The sequence below is a fragment of the Drosophila eugracilis genome, unplaced genomic scaffold (genome assembly GCF_018153835.1).
Source record: "Drosophila eugracilis isolate 14026-0451.02 unplaced genomic scaffold, ASM1815383v1 contig_1765, whole genome shotgun sequence".
Taxonomy (NCBI): Eukaryota; Metazoa; Arthropoda; class Insecta; order Diptera; family Drosophilidae; genus Drosophila; species Drosophila eugracilis.
In genome coordinates, this window is record NW_024572605.1 from 65,570 (window position 1) to 80,092 (window position 14,523).

Below are 14,523 nucleotides of genomic sequence, written 5' to 3' on the forward strand. Positions count from 1 at the left end.
GAAAATAAGAACCGAATTGGAAACTTTTACCGCATTTTCTAACATATACTTTCGACCTATATTCAAATTAAAAATGTTCCGACCAATTCTACCCAACTTTATTTTGCGAACAAAACAAATATTTCTTTAAATATTATTTCTAAAAACTATTCAATCAGTATAGCCAAATATTAGATTTTATTAAAGCAGAATCTGACTAGCTGCCATATAGATAATTTGATCAATATTCTGGATAGTCTAAAAAATAACGATCTCCGAAAATTATACAGCTTTCAAGGTATACCATATATGGATCATATGAAGATTGTGGTCGATGTTTTTAAAAATAATAAAGTAGTTTATTGTACACATCTATGCATATAAATTGTAAATTCGGTCGATAGAATTATGTATTTATTGAGTATACATTTTCTATGCGGAGCTTGTCCAGCATTTTGTCTAATGAAGCACATTTGTATTCGAGGACGGAACTTGTTTTATTTGAGAAACGTTTCGAGTTTTGTGACTTGACTGTCTGGACATTAAATTTCAACAGCGAAATATAAAGCAAGTATGGAATATGTTTTTGATTTGGTATAACAAATAAATGTCTAAGTAGAAGCTTTGAGGCTTTTAGTGATCACGACTGTTTCGTTAGATTACACATACAAATTTTTATAACGCTTACTTACATAGGTAACCTACATACAATACAATAGATAAAGATACACATACAAATACATACATACAAGTCTTCCCAGCTCCAATTCTTCTAAACTATAGAGACGTACATTCCCTTCGGTCATGGGCTTGGAAATGGGCATGCAAATGGGGATTGGAAAGAGGAAGTGAGATGAGCTAGACCCAGTTCCTATCTACGCCTTGAACTAAACTAAGACACCCGGAAACCCTTGGACTGTGACCAGACTCCGACTAGAGCGCCTAGTATCTGCCGGGTTGGTTATCCTTGTTCTGCTTCTTGTTCATATCCACCTGTGCTGTGGCCAGGTAATTGGAGCCCTCCAGGTGCAGGGTGCTCTGCCGGTGTGAGTTGCGGATAAGACAGAAGGTCGACAGCAGCAGCAGGACCACGCCGAGGGCGCATAGGCCAACGATAAGCGCCAGGCGGATCTTGGGCGGCACTTGTTCGGCGAAGCGCATCAGGTCAGTGACCTCATCGGGCAGGTTGTCTATCCCTTCCTCGAACCACAGGATGGGAAAGATAATGTCCGGGAAGTTGGCAACCTGTTTAATGTCAAAGACCTGGCTTACGGCTAAGTTGATCTGAATACGGGCGCGCACTCTAAGGGTGGTTCCCATTTTCTGCAAAAATATAATAATAATTAGCATATACTTCGGAGGTGTTTAGGTTTTGGGACTTACAGGCTGGACGTCAAAGAAGAACTGGTGTTTTTCCTTCATGGGTGGAGAAATACCATCCACTTGCGTTCTCAGACTGTCATCGGCCAGATAGAAGTGAGGGAAACTTAGCATGATGGGAGAATCTACAGGAAAATTAATTAATATACTTGGTTGAACACAGTTAAATTCATTCTTACCGTATTGGCACAGCGAAACGTTGAAGAGTCCGTTGGGAGAGCATGAGGGCTTCCCTGCGGGGCAGAAACACATGTTGTCCGGATGGCTGTCCACGTCTGCGAAAACCCACTCTGGGGGAGTAAAGCGGAATCCAGGCACCTCGTTTGAAGTCATCACTTCCTTCTCAAATACCAAGGGCAGCAAGCGGCATAGATCCTTGTCGTAAACATACAGGATGCGGTCGTGGTCGATGTGGGGCGGGAAAATGGAGCCATCTGTTCCCGCCAAGGTGTTACATGCGTCAGTGGTCCAGTGGGGCAGATGGGTGCGGCCGTTAAAGTTATCGATAATGCCGTATTTTTTAATGTCGTCAACGCCAGTGTTTACAGTGACGCGGTCGGAGGACGTGCCATTTTTGCCATATAGTAGGCCAAACTCCTCATATGGCAGCTTCTGCTCCTTGGGCACCACATCCTTTGCCAGCTTAAGCAGCGGGTCCTCATAGCCCCAGAGCAACTGACCCACGGACACCTGGACGAACGGTTTAATCTTAAGTATGTCCATTATGCTGGCCATGGCCAAACGAAGGAATCTAAATTGGACAAGATCAAGGTCAACCATAGGGACTTTAGTCAGGAGGAGGAATACTTACCGAGCCGCGTGCTTGCTCTGCGATGTGGCACTCAGCATGGGAATGTTGGGCACAATAACGACGTCGTCTTCGGGTCCCACAGATAGATCTTCACGGAACGAGTAAATTTTGCGCAGATTGTAGCTCAGTGTACCATTGTCATTCTCCACGATGTTAACCTTTTCCCAGGTTTCGCTGCAAATGAAGTACTAGTTGGAGATTGATATTGTATTTGTTGCAAACGAAGATCACTTACCTATAAACGTACGGCCCTACCTCATCGACAATGGCCTTGGAGCCGTTGCTGAGAAAGTCGTCCGCATTGGTTACATTGTAAATGTACAAGCTGATTCTGGGCTCCACCGGTGGCTTAGCCCACCAGCCAAAGGTCTTAGCGCCGGGACGCAGGGCCACCATACGGTCCACCACTGCATTGATCAGTACGGAGAATTCACAGGCCACTACAATGCCGCCAATTATCAGCGCTGATGCTACAACGATCGTAATCCCTGGAGAATCAAAGCAAATCGTTCAACAATTGCTTACAAAATGCATAAATGAATAAGGAATATGAAGTGGAATGAGTCAATTATTAATAGTGTGTTCAACAGCTTTAAAAATGTATTGGATTTGATCGGATGTTATATCTGAGTTGGCAAATATAAATAATTAAAGGCGGATCGAGCAACTCGAATGAATCACTGACCCTTTGACCTTTAACTCTCAGATGATCAGGCATTTTATCTATAAATATGCCCAATTAGTTGTTATTGAGTAATTGTACACAAATTGTAGATGCTGAGTAGCCAGAACTGGAAAGTTTACTTTTAACTTTAACCGGATTCGGGGTATTCTTGGCAGAAGAGCTCTGGAAAGTTACAGCTCAGAATGTATGTAAGTAATAAGTAAGTTATAGTAAAGGTAAATAGGAAGGCAGACATTCAAATTATCGTATACATTTTTTGTGCAATATACCAGTCTAACCCGTCCTTTCGAGCGTGCATAGCTTCGGGTAGAAACCAGAACTGGACACGTGGAGTTAAAACTGAGCACTTGCGATTCCTTCATTCATAAGTTGCATAAGTTGTTTGATCGGCTTGTAATGATAGTTGAGGTAAAAATGGGAATTCTAATTTTGTTTATATAAAGAATGCCGTTCAATCAGATGCTAATGTTATGGGAGACTCGGTATCAACACCCAAACAACTTTGCTTTGTATCTACACCATTGAATACTTACACCATTTTCTGAGATAGGTGCTGGAGAGTTTTGTGCAAAACTTGTGTTTTGGACCGTTCATGATGACGAATTCGTGTGCTAGAGAGTCAAGAGTAGCCCACCTTGCAGTTGTTAACTAAAATGCAAAATAAAATAATATATATAGCATATCGCGTTGATTTTATAGCGGCCTAGAGATACACGGACAGACCAGTCGTAATACCGGTTAAATTGTAGTCTCGACTTGTTAATCTATAATTGCCAGTAGCAGGCAGCCAGATAAACAGGAAAGTAATCATTCAATTCCACTTCTTCTTGGTTCTGAGCGGCATTGGGCCTTGGCCATCATATTATGAAGATCACCCTCAAATTGCGCTTAGTCTTTTTCCACTCTTTACATGTGCACATGCCAGATTTTGGAGAGATGTCGCGGCCCCAAAGATCACAGACACGTTTTGGATCGTGTTAGCCTTGCGCTGTTTTGACATGACTTTGTCGATGTTCGAGCATTTAGGCAAAAAACTGCTTTATCACAGCGCTCAAAAGCGAAAAAAAACATGTCAATCTGGGGGACTAGCTCCAGGTTTCACAGATCTTTCGTGCTGGCTAATAGCAAGCAATGCGCCCTTTCTGGCTGGGACGGACCTTGGGTAATTAAGCGCTCTTTAGTAGGCTGGCAGGCTCTGGCTCGGCAGAGGTCGACCTGGCGATGGGGCCTTGACCGAGGCCAGGGCTGCGCAAGCGCAAAATTCATCAGATACTCGTACATTTTCGTTTCTTTAGTGCGTAAACCGAAACGTTTTTATTATTGACAATTCCAGGCAGAGCGCCGTTTGCCATTATTCATATTTATAAATGAAGCCAAATAAAATGACTTGAAGCCAAATGGATTTCGGCTAATGGTCAGAGGGCCATTCATAGGCGACGCACGAACGAAGACAATAGAAATTTTAATTACGACTTGATTGAGCGGTCCCTTGACGTTCAATTTGATTCCTCCGAAATGCATACAAACGGCCTCTTATCGATGCGCCGAGATATGAGGTAGGACGACTTAAGATGGAACTATAGTACGTAAGCTTTTATACCGCACAGAACTTTTAGTAATAATATGGTCTACGACTCTTAGTTACTTGCGGAAATGACCATTAGCTTTATGATTTCTCTACAGGTTTAGCTAAGAGTACTAAACTTTGTACTTTGAGTTCGCTCTACCCTATCAACGCATACAGACACGAAGTTTTATTATTTGCCGAGTTTAGTGCGCTTTCCGAGCACTACAAGGTCGCATCTGACTCTGTTGTCGCTCGCCGAACTCGAGCTGGGCTTGAATATATGTGCTTGTGTATTGTGCTGAGTATTGGAGCCACCATTGTTGGCATCGCTGCTGCCGATCCGATGCCCATTGAATACTAATTAACCAATAATTATTTCACCTGAAATGAATTTTTGGCGACAAACTGCGAGAGTCACATTAATCAGTAATTTCAATTTCGAATCTGTGTACCCATATTTTCAGTTGTTTTTAGTACTATATTTGTGGTTCTGTGTTTACGGCCCACTAGGTTTTGATAGTCCGCAAAAAGGCTGGACCCTTGAAATTACTCACAGCTCGGAATCAAAGTAGTCACAATTCTCATTTGAGCGCAAATGTTTACACAGACCTTGTGACTCAGCTTGGGCAAAGTGTTTACTCTAGGACGCAGCCAGAGGCTCCCCTAAAGTATGCAAATCGGTGAATCGGTGAAATAGGAAACAGTAGACACGGCACACCAGTTCCACAAAACCGAGCTATCACAATAACAAAACCAGGCAACAGCGTTTTTCGGCATTCCAACGAAATGCGATAGCTGATGTAATAGATATATTTTTTTTTTTGGTTTCACTTGTTGTGGTCGTTCAATTAGCAGCTGCTGGTTGCTTTGCCTGCCTGCTGCGGTGGCTAAAGCGAATCGCCTGGCCAGAATCCCAACTTCAATAGAAACTTACTTTCTAAACACACGTTTGGAATTGTGAATCGAACTGAAAGTGGAATCGTGGTGAAGACATCCGCTGCTTCTGCTCTGATCAGCTTGATGGCGCAGAAATCAATCTGATCCACCTTATAATTTCACTGTGTTTAAGTATTGCACAAATAAATAAGCAGTTGCCCTGACCTAAATAAGACGTAACAGCCTCTTGCAGAGTTATAGAAAACATGTAAGATTCTAAATAGCTAAGATGGTTGCATTGTCAAGTTTTTAACTGCAACCAACAATTAAATTGGTTGGTTCGATTCCATCAATAAATAAGACGGTGCGTAAAAATGCTTGTTTAAGGGTCAATCAAGTATGAGCTTAGAAAATTGGAAAAAGAATAGATAAACTTTGTGTACATGTGTTCCCCTTCTCTTGTTTGTATACATCCCCCTTCCGTTGCAGTAATGGGTACTTGAAGCTTCTGCCTTTGATTGCGGCAATTGACAGTGGCCGGCCTAAAAGTGAGCCTGCTGTTTTTCGTGCCTAGGCTGCATTTGATAGTAGTTAATGAAATGGGTTTTAAATTTGGGCCTTAACCAACATTGATGTCGTCGTCAGTGGCGTGACTGGCATGTGCGGTCTAAAGTGGCTCATCTTGGACTTTCAGTAGGTCAGTTTTGCTGCGGTAGGAGAAGTGCAGAAGCAGAGTCTTGTTTGCTGTTGCTTTCGCAGTGAAATGTGTCAACAGCAGACGAAGACAAAGCCAGGCAATTGTCACCTCAATTTTATGATCAACTGGGCACAGCGGTAAGGCAAAGTCAACTTCATAATGAAGATGGCCTAAAGCTCTGGGGCTGCTGCAACCTTCACATAATCGTCATCGTTATGTGGTCAAAAGCTTGCAATCCGCTTTATTTATGAGTATTTATCTTAGGTTTTCTTGCTTGCGCATGCTTGATTTCGGAGCTAGCGTCTTGTAAATGTGTGTTTTGGTAAACTTTTTATTTAATTTCGTTTTGAGCCGCTGCTTCGTGGCAGCTCGAGTGGAGTGCAGAGCAAAATTTCACTTTTTCCACACAAGTAATCATAAAACTATGCACGTACGTCAAATGCGCTTTTGGCAGGGCCGCAGACAGTGTTTAGCCGTGGAGGCAGCACAGAAACCGAATCAGAAACCAAATCAAAGCCCCCAAAGCATAATTCAATGATTTTCCGCTTTTGTAGCGCTGCTAAGCGAACTCGCTGTCGAAGTGGTTTCATTTTGGCTGACTGGGCAAGGTCTTGCTCAACCAGCGGTCTGATTGGAGTCGAAGCTGGAGACTGGAAAGCATATTCGGTCTAGGGAACAGGGCCCGGGCCGGGTCCAAGGATCCGCCAGCGATCTGCGGAGGAACGACAATCGGACTCTGGTTGCAGCCAGGCGATTCCTAGGAATGCGACTGCTGTTCCAACACACTGCTACTGGTTTCTTTTAGCTGGTGTGGCAGGTTTGTTACGGGCTGGACGGACTGAAAACCACAGGCATTTACAAATAGCCAGGCCAAGACACACTCACACTGAGTTTCGACGGATACACTGACTTGCGGCGGTCTCTTTTACAAACCAAGATTCTTGGACACGAACTATAATGTGGTAGGTACTCGGTGAACAGTGAACGGTGAGCAGGGAACGTTAAGCAACCGGCGGAAAAAAACGTCAACGAATCGAACACTCGCAGTGCCGCCAAGTAACTGAAGTCGCCGTCTTCAAGTGGCCCCCCAACTTAAGATCGTAAGATGTTCAGGCGGCGAAAGCTCTAACAGAAGCTCGACTCAGCGTTGCGACAAAGCGAAACTCGAAAACCTGATAAACAGGTAGGCAAACCCCACAACCCACCGCCAGGTAGGAAAAGCGAGAGTAAGCGAGTGGAAGCTTTTGCGAGTGCAACGCATGCGATCAAAGCTCGATCGGATCGGCAACTACATCGGCATTGGTCGAAGCGGCCCATGCGGTGGACAGTGTTTGGGCTTGGTTGATAAACAAGTTTGTTGCCTTGCATTGAAGTCTTTCGTTTGGCTGCCTTGCGTTGTGCGTTCCGTTTTATGCTGCACACTCCAAAATCTCATTGATTGCCACACCAACACTCGACCACTCTTAACGATTATGATATCTGCCTCTGGTGCATGTCTCGTAGTTGTTGTAGCAAGTGACTCACGGGATGGTTGCCAAACGCAGCACAACAACCACATCCGTATCCACAACACTGGCGACCGACGACAAGTTGAACTCAAAGAATGTATGCAAAGTTAGTACCTAGAGCGATTACAAATTTTTGTTATTGCTGATGGAGCTTTTGTCGCTGGCATTGCGAAAGTTTTTGTTCGCTGCCAGTTCAGAATGAGAAATATATCAGACTCGGGCTCAGCATAAGCGAGAGCTGGGAAATGCGCGAAAACAGCTGTGGATATACAAAAGGTATAAACTTGCAGCATTTACATAGTAGCTAATCAATAATACTAAAGCGATTCAAGAAATTTCCCAGATAGTAAAGTTTTCACAGTTGGAGTTCCGAGTAACAAGTGGATAATTTCCCCAGGTGAGTCAGGTGATTTTTATTAAAAATACAGGAATTAACCAAACTGATATAGCTAATCTGTATTTAAGTCAGCTCTTGACATAAAAACTATCAAAAGATGCTCCAATAAAAAACATTCGAAATATACCTTCGTTTTGACTGACAATTTAAACATTTGCCATTTCTCAAACATTCGTTTTAATTATCAGTTCTTATTTTATCAGTTCTCATATTAGGCAAACATTTTTTATGAATAGACAGAATAAATATGCTGGCCTTTATTTGTATAAAAATGTTGCGTTTTTGTCTTCACTACAACCAATTTCTAGATCAGAAAATTCGATTATAAAGAAGCGTTAAATAAGTTAGAGGATAATCCAAAACATTGGTGACCCAATGCCTGCTTGGAATCCAAGTCCAACCACACACTGGCCTAACTGGTGACCTTACCCGAAACCTGACTTTGCATGCCAATAAGGCTAACCGGGTTGCATGCGACCTTTTTGTTTATGTAAACTATTGTACCAAATGGCGCATTTGTTGCTGAAAATGATGCAATAAATAATAACAAAACATTGCGACAACAACAACTGCGTACAAATATGTTAATTTAGCTCTGGTGGCGTGTCATCAATTGCCCCCGCCCAACCCTCAAAGGTCGTGTCAAAGTTAATCTTCTTAAACGTTTTCATTTCAGACTTACTATACAGAATGTCGTCCACCTGCATGGCCAATGATCACAGCTCCATCCAGGGCAGTTCAGATAAGTTTGGAGTACTTCCAAAAATTTTGGTTTTTATATTAAGGCAGATTTTATTTATATTTGCGTGTGTGCGGGAAGTTTTTGGCACTTGACTACGTGGCGACCGGATTGATAAGCTGGTTCCCCTTGATGATAAGATTTCTGTAAGCGGTAATACTCCAAAACCAGCTAAAATTTGTAGATCTGCTTGATTTGCGGTTCACTTTGCCACTAAAAGATCGCATATTAAGGCGAACTATGGTTTAAGCGAGCCTACAAATATTTCAGCCGGTATTGAGAGACTATTAGCAGGCACGGCAATAGAGCTATTGAATACCTATCTACGTCATGTATTCCGAGGAAAACAAAAAGTTCAGAGGGGCTATCAGCTACATTGATGCGAAGTGCGATGAAGTGAGCAGCAGACTGGGATTCCGGGCAAGGGACGTTTTGAAACGTCGGATTAATTGTAAACTCTTGACTGAACTGATAAATGCTTCGCACACACGCGTAGGGTTCAATAACACGGCTACGTTGGGGGCATTTGAGATCTTCCGGCCTTTTGCTAGCTCAAGAACACACAAAGAGGCTCGATAAGCTGTTCTAAATGCGTCCTCATCCAAATATGGCGAAACGAAAACAAAGTATGGGAGCACCTTTAGCATTCATGCATCCATCGGACTACTCGTGCATTTCTCCGTCGTTAATTGCTTGGGAATACCAAATGCAGGCCCATGAGTAAAGGGAACCTTAAGTGCTTAAGTGATAATTAAATTGTTTTGGCAACAGCGCACATGTATAAATAGACTTTCGGTGGCAAACTTTTCATCAGAATACACTCAAAAAATTTTGGGAGGAATAGGAATAGATGTGTTCACCTTAAGTAGTGTTGAATCTTTATCAAAAAAAAAAAAAAAAAAAAAAATACAATCTTGGAAAAGTATGTAAATCAAAAATAAAAAGTTTTTTCCAGAGACGTTTAATAAAATGTATAATTTCATTTTTATAATATAAATTAAATTACATTAAATACTGTTTCCTTTGATTTCGCTCCAATCGCTCCATTTTCAATCTTTTAGTGGTAAAAATAGGTTACGGCAGCTCCTAACTCGATAGTAATTATACGCCGACGAAGCTGCATAGAGCAGCTGGACAGATCATGCATCTTCTATCTCTGTGCTGACTGACTTCTTTGTGTTGGCGATTGAGCTTGTACTTTGTTTCGCGGGTACGCACAAAGCTGCTACGTAGTAAACAAGAGATCCCAATTTCTCGACGGCGCAGTCAGCGCCAGCGTTGTCCAGCGTTAATCAACAATTTTCGCTGACCGCTTCGCCCGCTTATCACTGCCGTGGCAGAGAAGTCAGCCGAGGCAGCATCGACCACTGCGCCGCCGAAGAATGAGGAAAGAGGAGCGACGGCGCTGCTAGCATTGCTCGATTGTTCAGCTCGAACTGATTCCGTCCGATTCCGACGTCGTAGTAATAACTTGTTTGGTGGGCAGTACGCACAGTCCCAACCATCGGAGAACCAATGCCAGTTCCAGGCCCGCTCTCTAATTCCCGCGAAGATCTCCGCGAAACGGGCGAAATCTAATCGGTTCAGTAGGGTTCCCTGTCAGATAATCCGTGGGCAGGCCCAAGTATGTAGCTAATCGCAGCTAACCAACAACTGGAAAGTGGATTAACCGGTGGCAGTGGGCCATACTTTGTGCGCAGATAAACAATTTCCGTAAAAAGCAGTCCGTTATTAATTTTCGATGCTCACTGGAAGTGGAGGACAATAGGACACTTCTAGCTGTAAACCAGCTCTATTTCTAGTCACAACTGCAACAACGACTCCAAGTGCAGCTAAAACAACAACGATTGAGCGCACAAAAGAGAAGGCGACAAAACAAAGGAGCTGGCAACAAAGAACGCAAGGCAGCAAAAAGAACAGAGAATCACAGAAACACAGAAACACCAGATACAAAACGAGTATATTGAGCATAGATACATACATACGTACATTAGTTGTGCATCCAGTAGGAGCATCTATATCAGAGGAAAAACGACAAGAAGCCAATGAAGTAAAGAGAGTACTGAAAACGACTGTGTTCAGTCAACGTAAACACGACGAAATTGTTAATTAAGACGCCAAATGTTTGGCAGTCTTTGAAAGTATAGAGCACAAGGGTAGGGAGCAAGTGAGAGAGTGCGCTAAAGATAAGCGTGTGGGTGCAGTTTGTCTCTGGGAGAGTGGTTTTGTTTCCAACGTAGCGCGCACGTTTGCGTTGCCCACCAAAAACCAGCTGGTGCCCCAAAACTCATTTCAAGTGCACGCTGTTCGAGATCTCGTTCTCTCTTTCTGCTCTCCCGGTCAGTCTCCCACCCACACACCCCTTGTTATCAGTCAATGCCACTTACTCGCCACTGATTTGGAATAGCCCCGTGGAAAGTCGTAAACATCACCGAGTTCAAAAACTCCAAAGGTAAGTAGCAAGCGGATAAAATTGTTCGATACCTATAGGACATAGTTATTAAAATAAGTCTTTAAACCAGACAAAAGCCTTAGTAAATAATCCTAAAATGAACTGGGATTGATAGCAAAAAAATGTCCAAACAGAAATCTTTTCGATAAATTTGAAAAAAGTCCAAGTGCTCTCCCAAATCTAATTATCAATTTAGTCGTTCCTTATACATGTGATCATTTTTCAATCCCGCTTACAATAGAGTACTATTGGAAAAAAACACTCAGGTTGCGCCCTATCGGATGTCGTTGGCCCGATTTCATAGTTGGCGTACCTAACTACAGCTAACTCTATACATATAGTGAACCTACTGATATGTGTTGTTTCGATTTAATAATGAATTAATGCCTAGTAAGTATGTACTACATATACTTGTAGGAGATGCTGATAAGGCTAGAGTACATACGGATGAACTTTGAATTCAGCACAGCCAGAGCCGCAGATTTGAGGAGCAACGAAGGCTTTTTGAATTAAACCCCCGATTAGTTCGTGAAAACATCTGTAAACGCATGGTTAAGAATCTGTCCGTCGCAAATGATCGAATTGAACTAAAGAAGTTCCTCATGAGTGAATGAATATTATATTAAAGTTGGATTTATTAGTGCGCTAAAAAGGTATTCAACAATGAAATCACGGGTGCTCTGATGTCAAGACTGTCCCTTTATGTGTTTAATGACCCCGAATTCGTATATACAGATCGCACGCTGATAAGCTGATAATCATAAGAAAAAAGTCCCTTAGTTACGCCACGTGTTTCGCTTTAAAAAAAAGAAACATTTTTTTTTAATTCAATGTGAATGAACAAAATTTGGATTTGCAAAAAAGTCAACAGCATCTTGCATAAGCGTTGAGATGTAAAAATCATAATGTAGTTTCTAAAAGTTGTATGTTCCTGAGCAACAACAAAATAATAATTTGATAAGAACATAGAATAACGACATTTACATTTTTAGCTTACAACGAAAGACTATCAACCTCTACAGTCAACTTATAATGTCACGCTCCAAAGACCCTGAGGCCCATCTTCCTAGGCAAGAATCCAGCCGTGCAATGGCCCCATCCATGAGCAAGTCCTTCACACTAGACTCCACACGAAGCGGGCCGGGGGCGGAAAACTTTGGTGGCTATGCCATGACAAACGGAACCGTGAAGCCTTCTGTACTGCAAATGATATTTGAGGCCTTGGGCCTACGCAATCAGGCACAAAACAGAGAGCCAACGTCCAAGGATATAGGCACCCTGATAAGTGAGCTGAATTCTCTTGACAATTCTGGCATGCTCGATTAATCCGCTATGACTTTTACAGTGTTAGGCTTGATGTTCCTGCTCTTTGTAATCGGCGTGACTGGATTCTTCGTAATGTGGTTCACGGAATACTACAACAACACCATGCTGGAGGTACGTCCCCCAATGCATTTTTTTGACTAAGGGAATTCCTATTTCTAACTGATCTACAGAATTTGATCCTTTCCGAAAACTCGGATACCGCCAAAAATTGGCTTAACCCCGAATCGAAGTATGATACATTGCTAAAGGCACACATCTTTCACTACCCCAACATCGACGAATACCTGTCAGGGAAGGCCGATAAGATAAAGGTCGTGGATGTGGGACCACTCACCTACCAAGAACACACTGTCAAAGATGAAGTCTCATTTAATAAAAACTTCACGGTTAGCTTTAGGGTATGTTTCCTTCCACTAAACAAATTATGCTTTTATTCTTGATTATATTATTACTTACTTGTTTTAATTTATTATACACCGATATGCCATACAAAAAATGTACTTAGATTTGCACTGTTCGAAAATGTTGCCTTTTTTAGGAAATATTGACATGGATTATATTTTTCAGGACCGCAAGTCTTATAAGTTCTTGCCGGAAAAGTCGTCTATTGGCGAGAATGAAGTAGTTAGGGTACCCAACGTACCACTAATCTCTGCTGCTGGACCTGTTAAGCGTATGAAAGTCTTCAAACGTTGGTTTGTTTCGGGTCTTATAAATCAATTTAAGGAGCCGCTATTCAAGAATCTCACAGTCTCCGATTTTCTCTGGGGTTATGAAGACAAAATCATTAAGTTGGAGTCCCTTGGCAAGGGCAGGCGCCGATTTGGTCTTCTTATGAGCGTATGTAAATATATTTGATTGTTTATAAGCTTAATAAGGAGGCCTCTTCTTTAGCGTAACGGAACCAGCGTGGACTCGGTTCAGCTCAACACGGGAGAGGACGACATTAACAAGTTCAGCATCATCACCCAGTTTAATGGAATGCCCAAGTTGGACTATTGGGAGGGGGAGGAGTGCAATCGCATAGATGGGTCGGAGCCCTCAATGTTCTCGCCACATTTACTGCAGGATCGCAGCACCGTTAATGTGTTCCTTCAGGTTCTGTGCAGAAAGGTTCCTCTGCATTTCGAAAAAGAAGTTACTATTTACAATGACATTGATGTTTTGCGGTACCGGACGCCTATGGATGTGTTCGCTCATCCCTCCGAAAATCCTGCAAATCAGTGCTACTGTCAGAATACGGAGCTCTGCCTGCCTAGCGGAGTTATCAACGCCACCAAGTGCTATGCAGATGCGCCCATCTTTCCGTCGTTTCCCCACTTCTTTACGGGCGATCCAGTACTATACGAAGACTTTGACGGTATAAACCCGGATGCTCAGGTGCACCAGACCTATGCCGACATCCATCCTCGATTCGGCTTTCCCATCAGCGGTGCATCACGCGTCCAGATCAACATTATGTTGGACAAAACACCAATACTTAGAAGTATAAACAAAAAAGGAAGGATATTTTCTTTGAACCGATTTTTATATTAGTCTTGTTTTTCTAGATCAAGGGCATCGACTGAAGAACACTACTATTCTTCCTCTAATGTGGATCGAGATCACATCGGGTGACTTTTCCGAGGAGGTGCTCCGCAAGTTGTACCTAAGCACCTTTGGCCTGAATGCCATTCAGCAGACTCTCAAATACGGTACCCTGCTTATATCGGTGACATCGTTCAGCCTTATCGTGGCCATTGTTTACTACCTAAACAGCAGGCGCGAGGAGCAGCTCCAGGAGAGCAAGTCCTCTGTTGAACTGGAGGCACTTAACGGCGAAATCGTTGTGGTGCACCACATCGACATGCCCGTGCCGCTTCACGTGCAAGAGGGAAGCCACCATCGAGCCGCGTTATAGTGCCATTAGTTAGTTAGGGGCGGGTATGGGGAAAGTTGATCAAACTTTAATGAGATTTTCGAATTTGTCAGTGTTTATCATAAAATAGCCGTAAACAAAGAGTCGCCAGTTACCTTTAGTCTGTAGTAATCTGATGTATATATGTACTCGTATATGTATAAATATTAAATAAACTGTTCATTACCTATAAATTAAAGCTATCCACA

General features: G+C 42.7%; 2 protein-coding genes across 6 annotated transcripts; one reads left to right on the forward strand and one right to left on the reverse strand.

Annotated features, from left to right (window-relative positions):
* Positions 1–316: 316 nt before the first annotated feature.
* LOC108107272 (lysosome membrane protein 2) lies at positions 317–7,059 on the reverse strand. 3 transcript variants are annotated; one of them, XM_017214707.2, is made up of 7 exons: positions 6,929–7,059; positions 3,389–3,503; positions 2,406–2,658; positions 2,171–2,344; positions 1,539–2,110; positions 1,363–1,484; positions 317–1,302 (listed from the first exon to the last, which is right to left on the reverse strand). In XM_017214707.2, the coding sequence occupies exons 2-7, from the start codon at positions 3,447–3,449 to the stop codon at positions 922–924; spliced, it is 1,563 nt and encodes a 520-aa protein (XP_017070196.1). In that variant the 5' UTR covers positions 3,450–3,503; positions 6,929–7,059; the 3' UTR covers positions 317–921. The 3 variants fall into 3 exon arrangements, with proteins under 3 accessions (XP_017070196.1, XP_017070195.1, XP_017070197.1); XM_017214706.2 differs by having other exon boundaries at positions 6,881–7,059; XM_017214708.2 differs by having other exon boundaries at positions 6,949–7,058.
* Positions 7,060–10,589: 3,530 nt separating this feature from the next.
* Positions 10,590–14,513, forward strand: LOC108107271 (scavenger receptor class B member 1). 3 transcript variants are annotated; one of them, XM_017214704.2, is made up of 8 exons: positions 10,590–11,091; positions 11,509–11,744; positions 12,084–12,376; positions 12,437–12,528; positions 12,588–12,815; positions 12,985–13,257; positions 13,312–13,903; positions 13,968–14,513. In XM_017214704.2, the coding sequence occupies exons 3-8, from the start codon at positions 12,124–12,126 to the stop codon at positions 14,315–14,317; spliced, it is 1,788 nt and encodes a 595-aa protein (XP_017070193.1). In that variant the 5' UTR covers positions 10,590–11,091; positions 11,509–11,744; positions 12,084–12,123; the 3' UTR covers positions 14,318–14,513. The 3 variants fall into 3 exon arrangements, with proteins under 3 accessions (XP_017070193.1, XP_017070192.1, XP_017070194.1); XM_017214703.2 differs by lacking the exon at positions 11,509–11,744; XM_017214705.2 differs by lacking the exons at positions 11,509–11,744; positions 12,084–12,376; positions 12,437–12,528; positions 12,588–12,815.
* The last annotated feature ends 10 nt before the right edge of the window (positions 14,514–14,523 follow it).

Bases quoted from the DNA above. Each gene is read 5' to 3' on its own strand.
- LOC108107271 (XM_017214704.2), top strand. From the start codon at position 12,124: ATGTCACGCTCCAAAGACCCTGAGGCCCATCTTCCTAGGCAAGAATCC. The intron at 12,377-12,436 runs GTGAGCTGAATT...TGACTTTTACAG, and splicing joins GGATATAGGCACCCTGATAA to TGTTAGGCTTGATGTTCCTG. The intron at 12,529-12,587 runs GTACGTCCCCCA...ACTGATCTACAG, and splicing joins ACAACAACACCATGCTGGAG to AATTTGATCCTTTCCGAAAA.
- LOC108107272 (XM_017214707.2), bottom strand. From the start codon at position 3,449: ATGAACGGTCCAAAACACAAGTTTTGCACAAAACTCTCCAGCACCTAT. The intron at 2,345-2,405 runs GTAAGTGATCTT...CTTCATTTGCAG, and splicing joins GTAGGGCCGTACGTTTATAG to CGAAACCTGGGAAAAGGTTA. The intron at 2,111-2,170 runs GTAAGTATTCCT...TGTCCAATTTAG, and splicing joins CAGAGCAAGCACGCGGCTCG to ATTCCTTCGTTTGGCCATGG.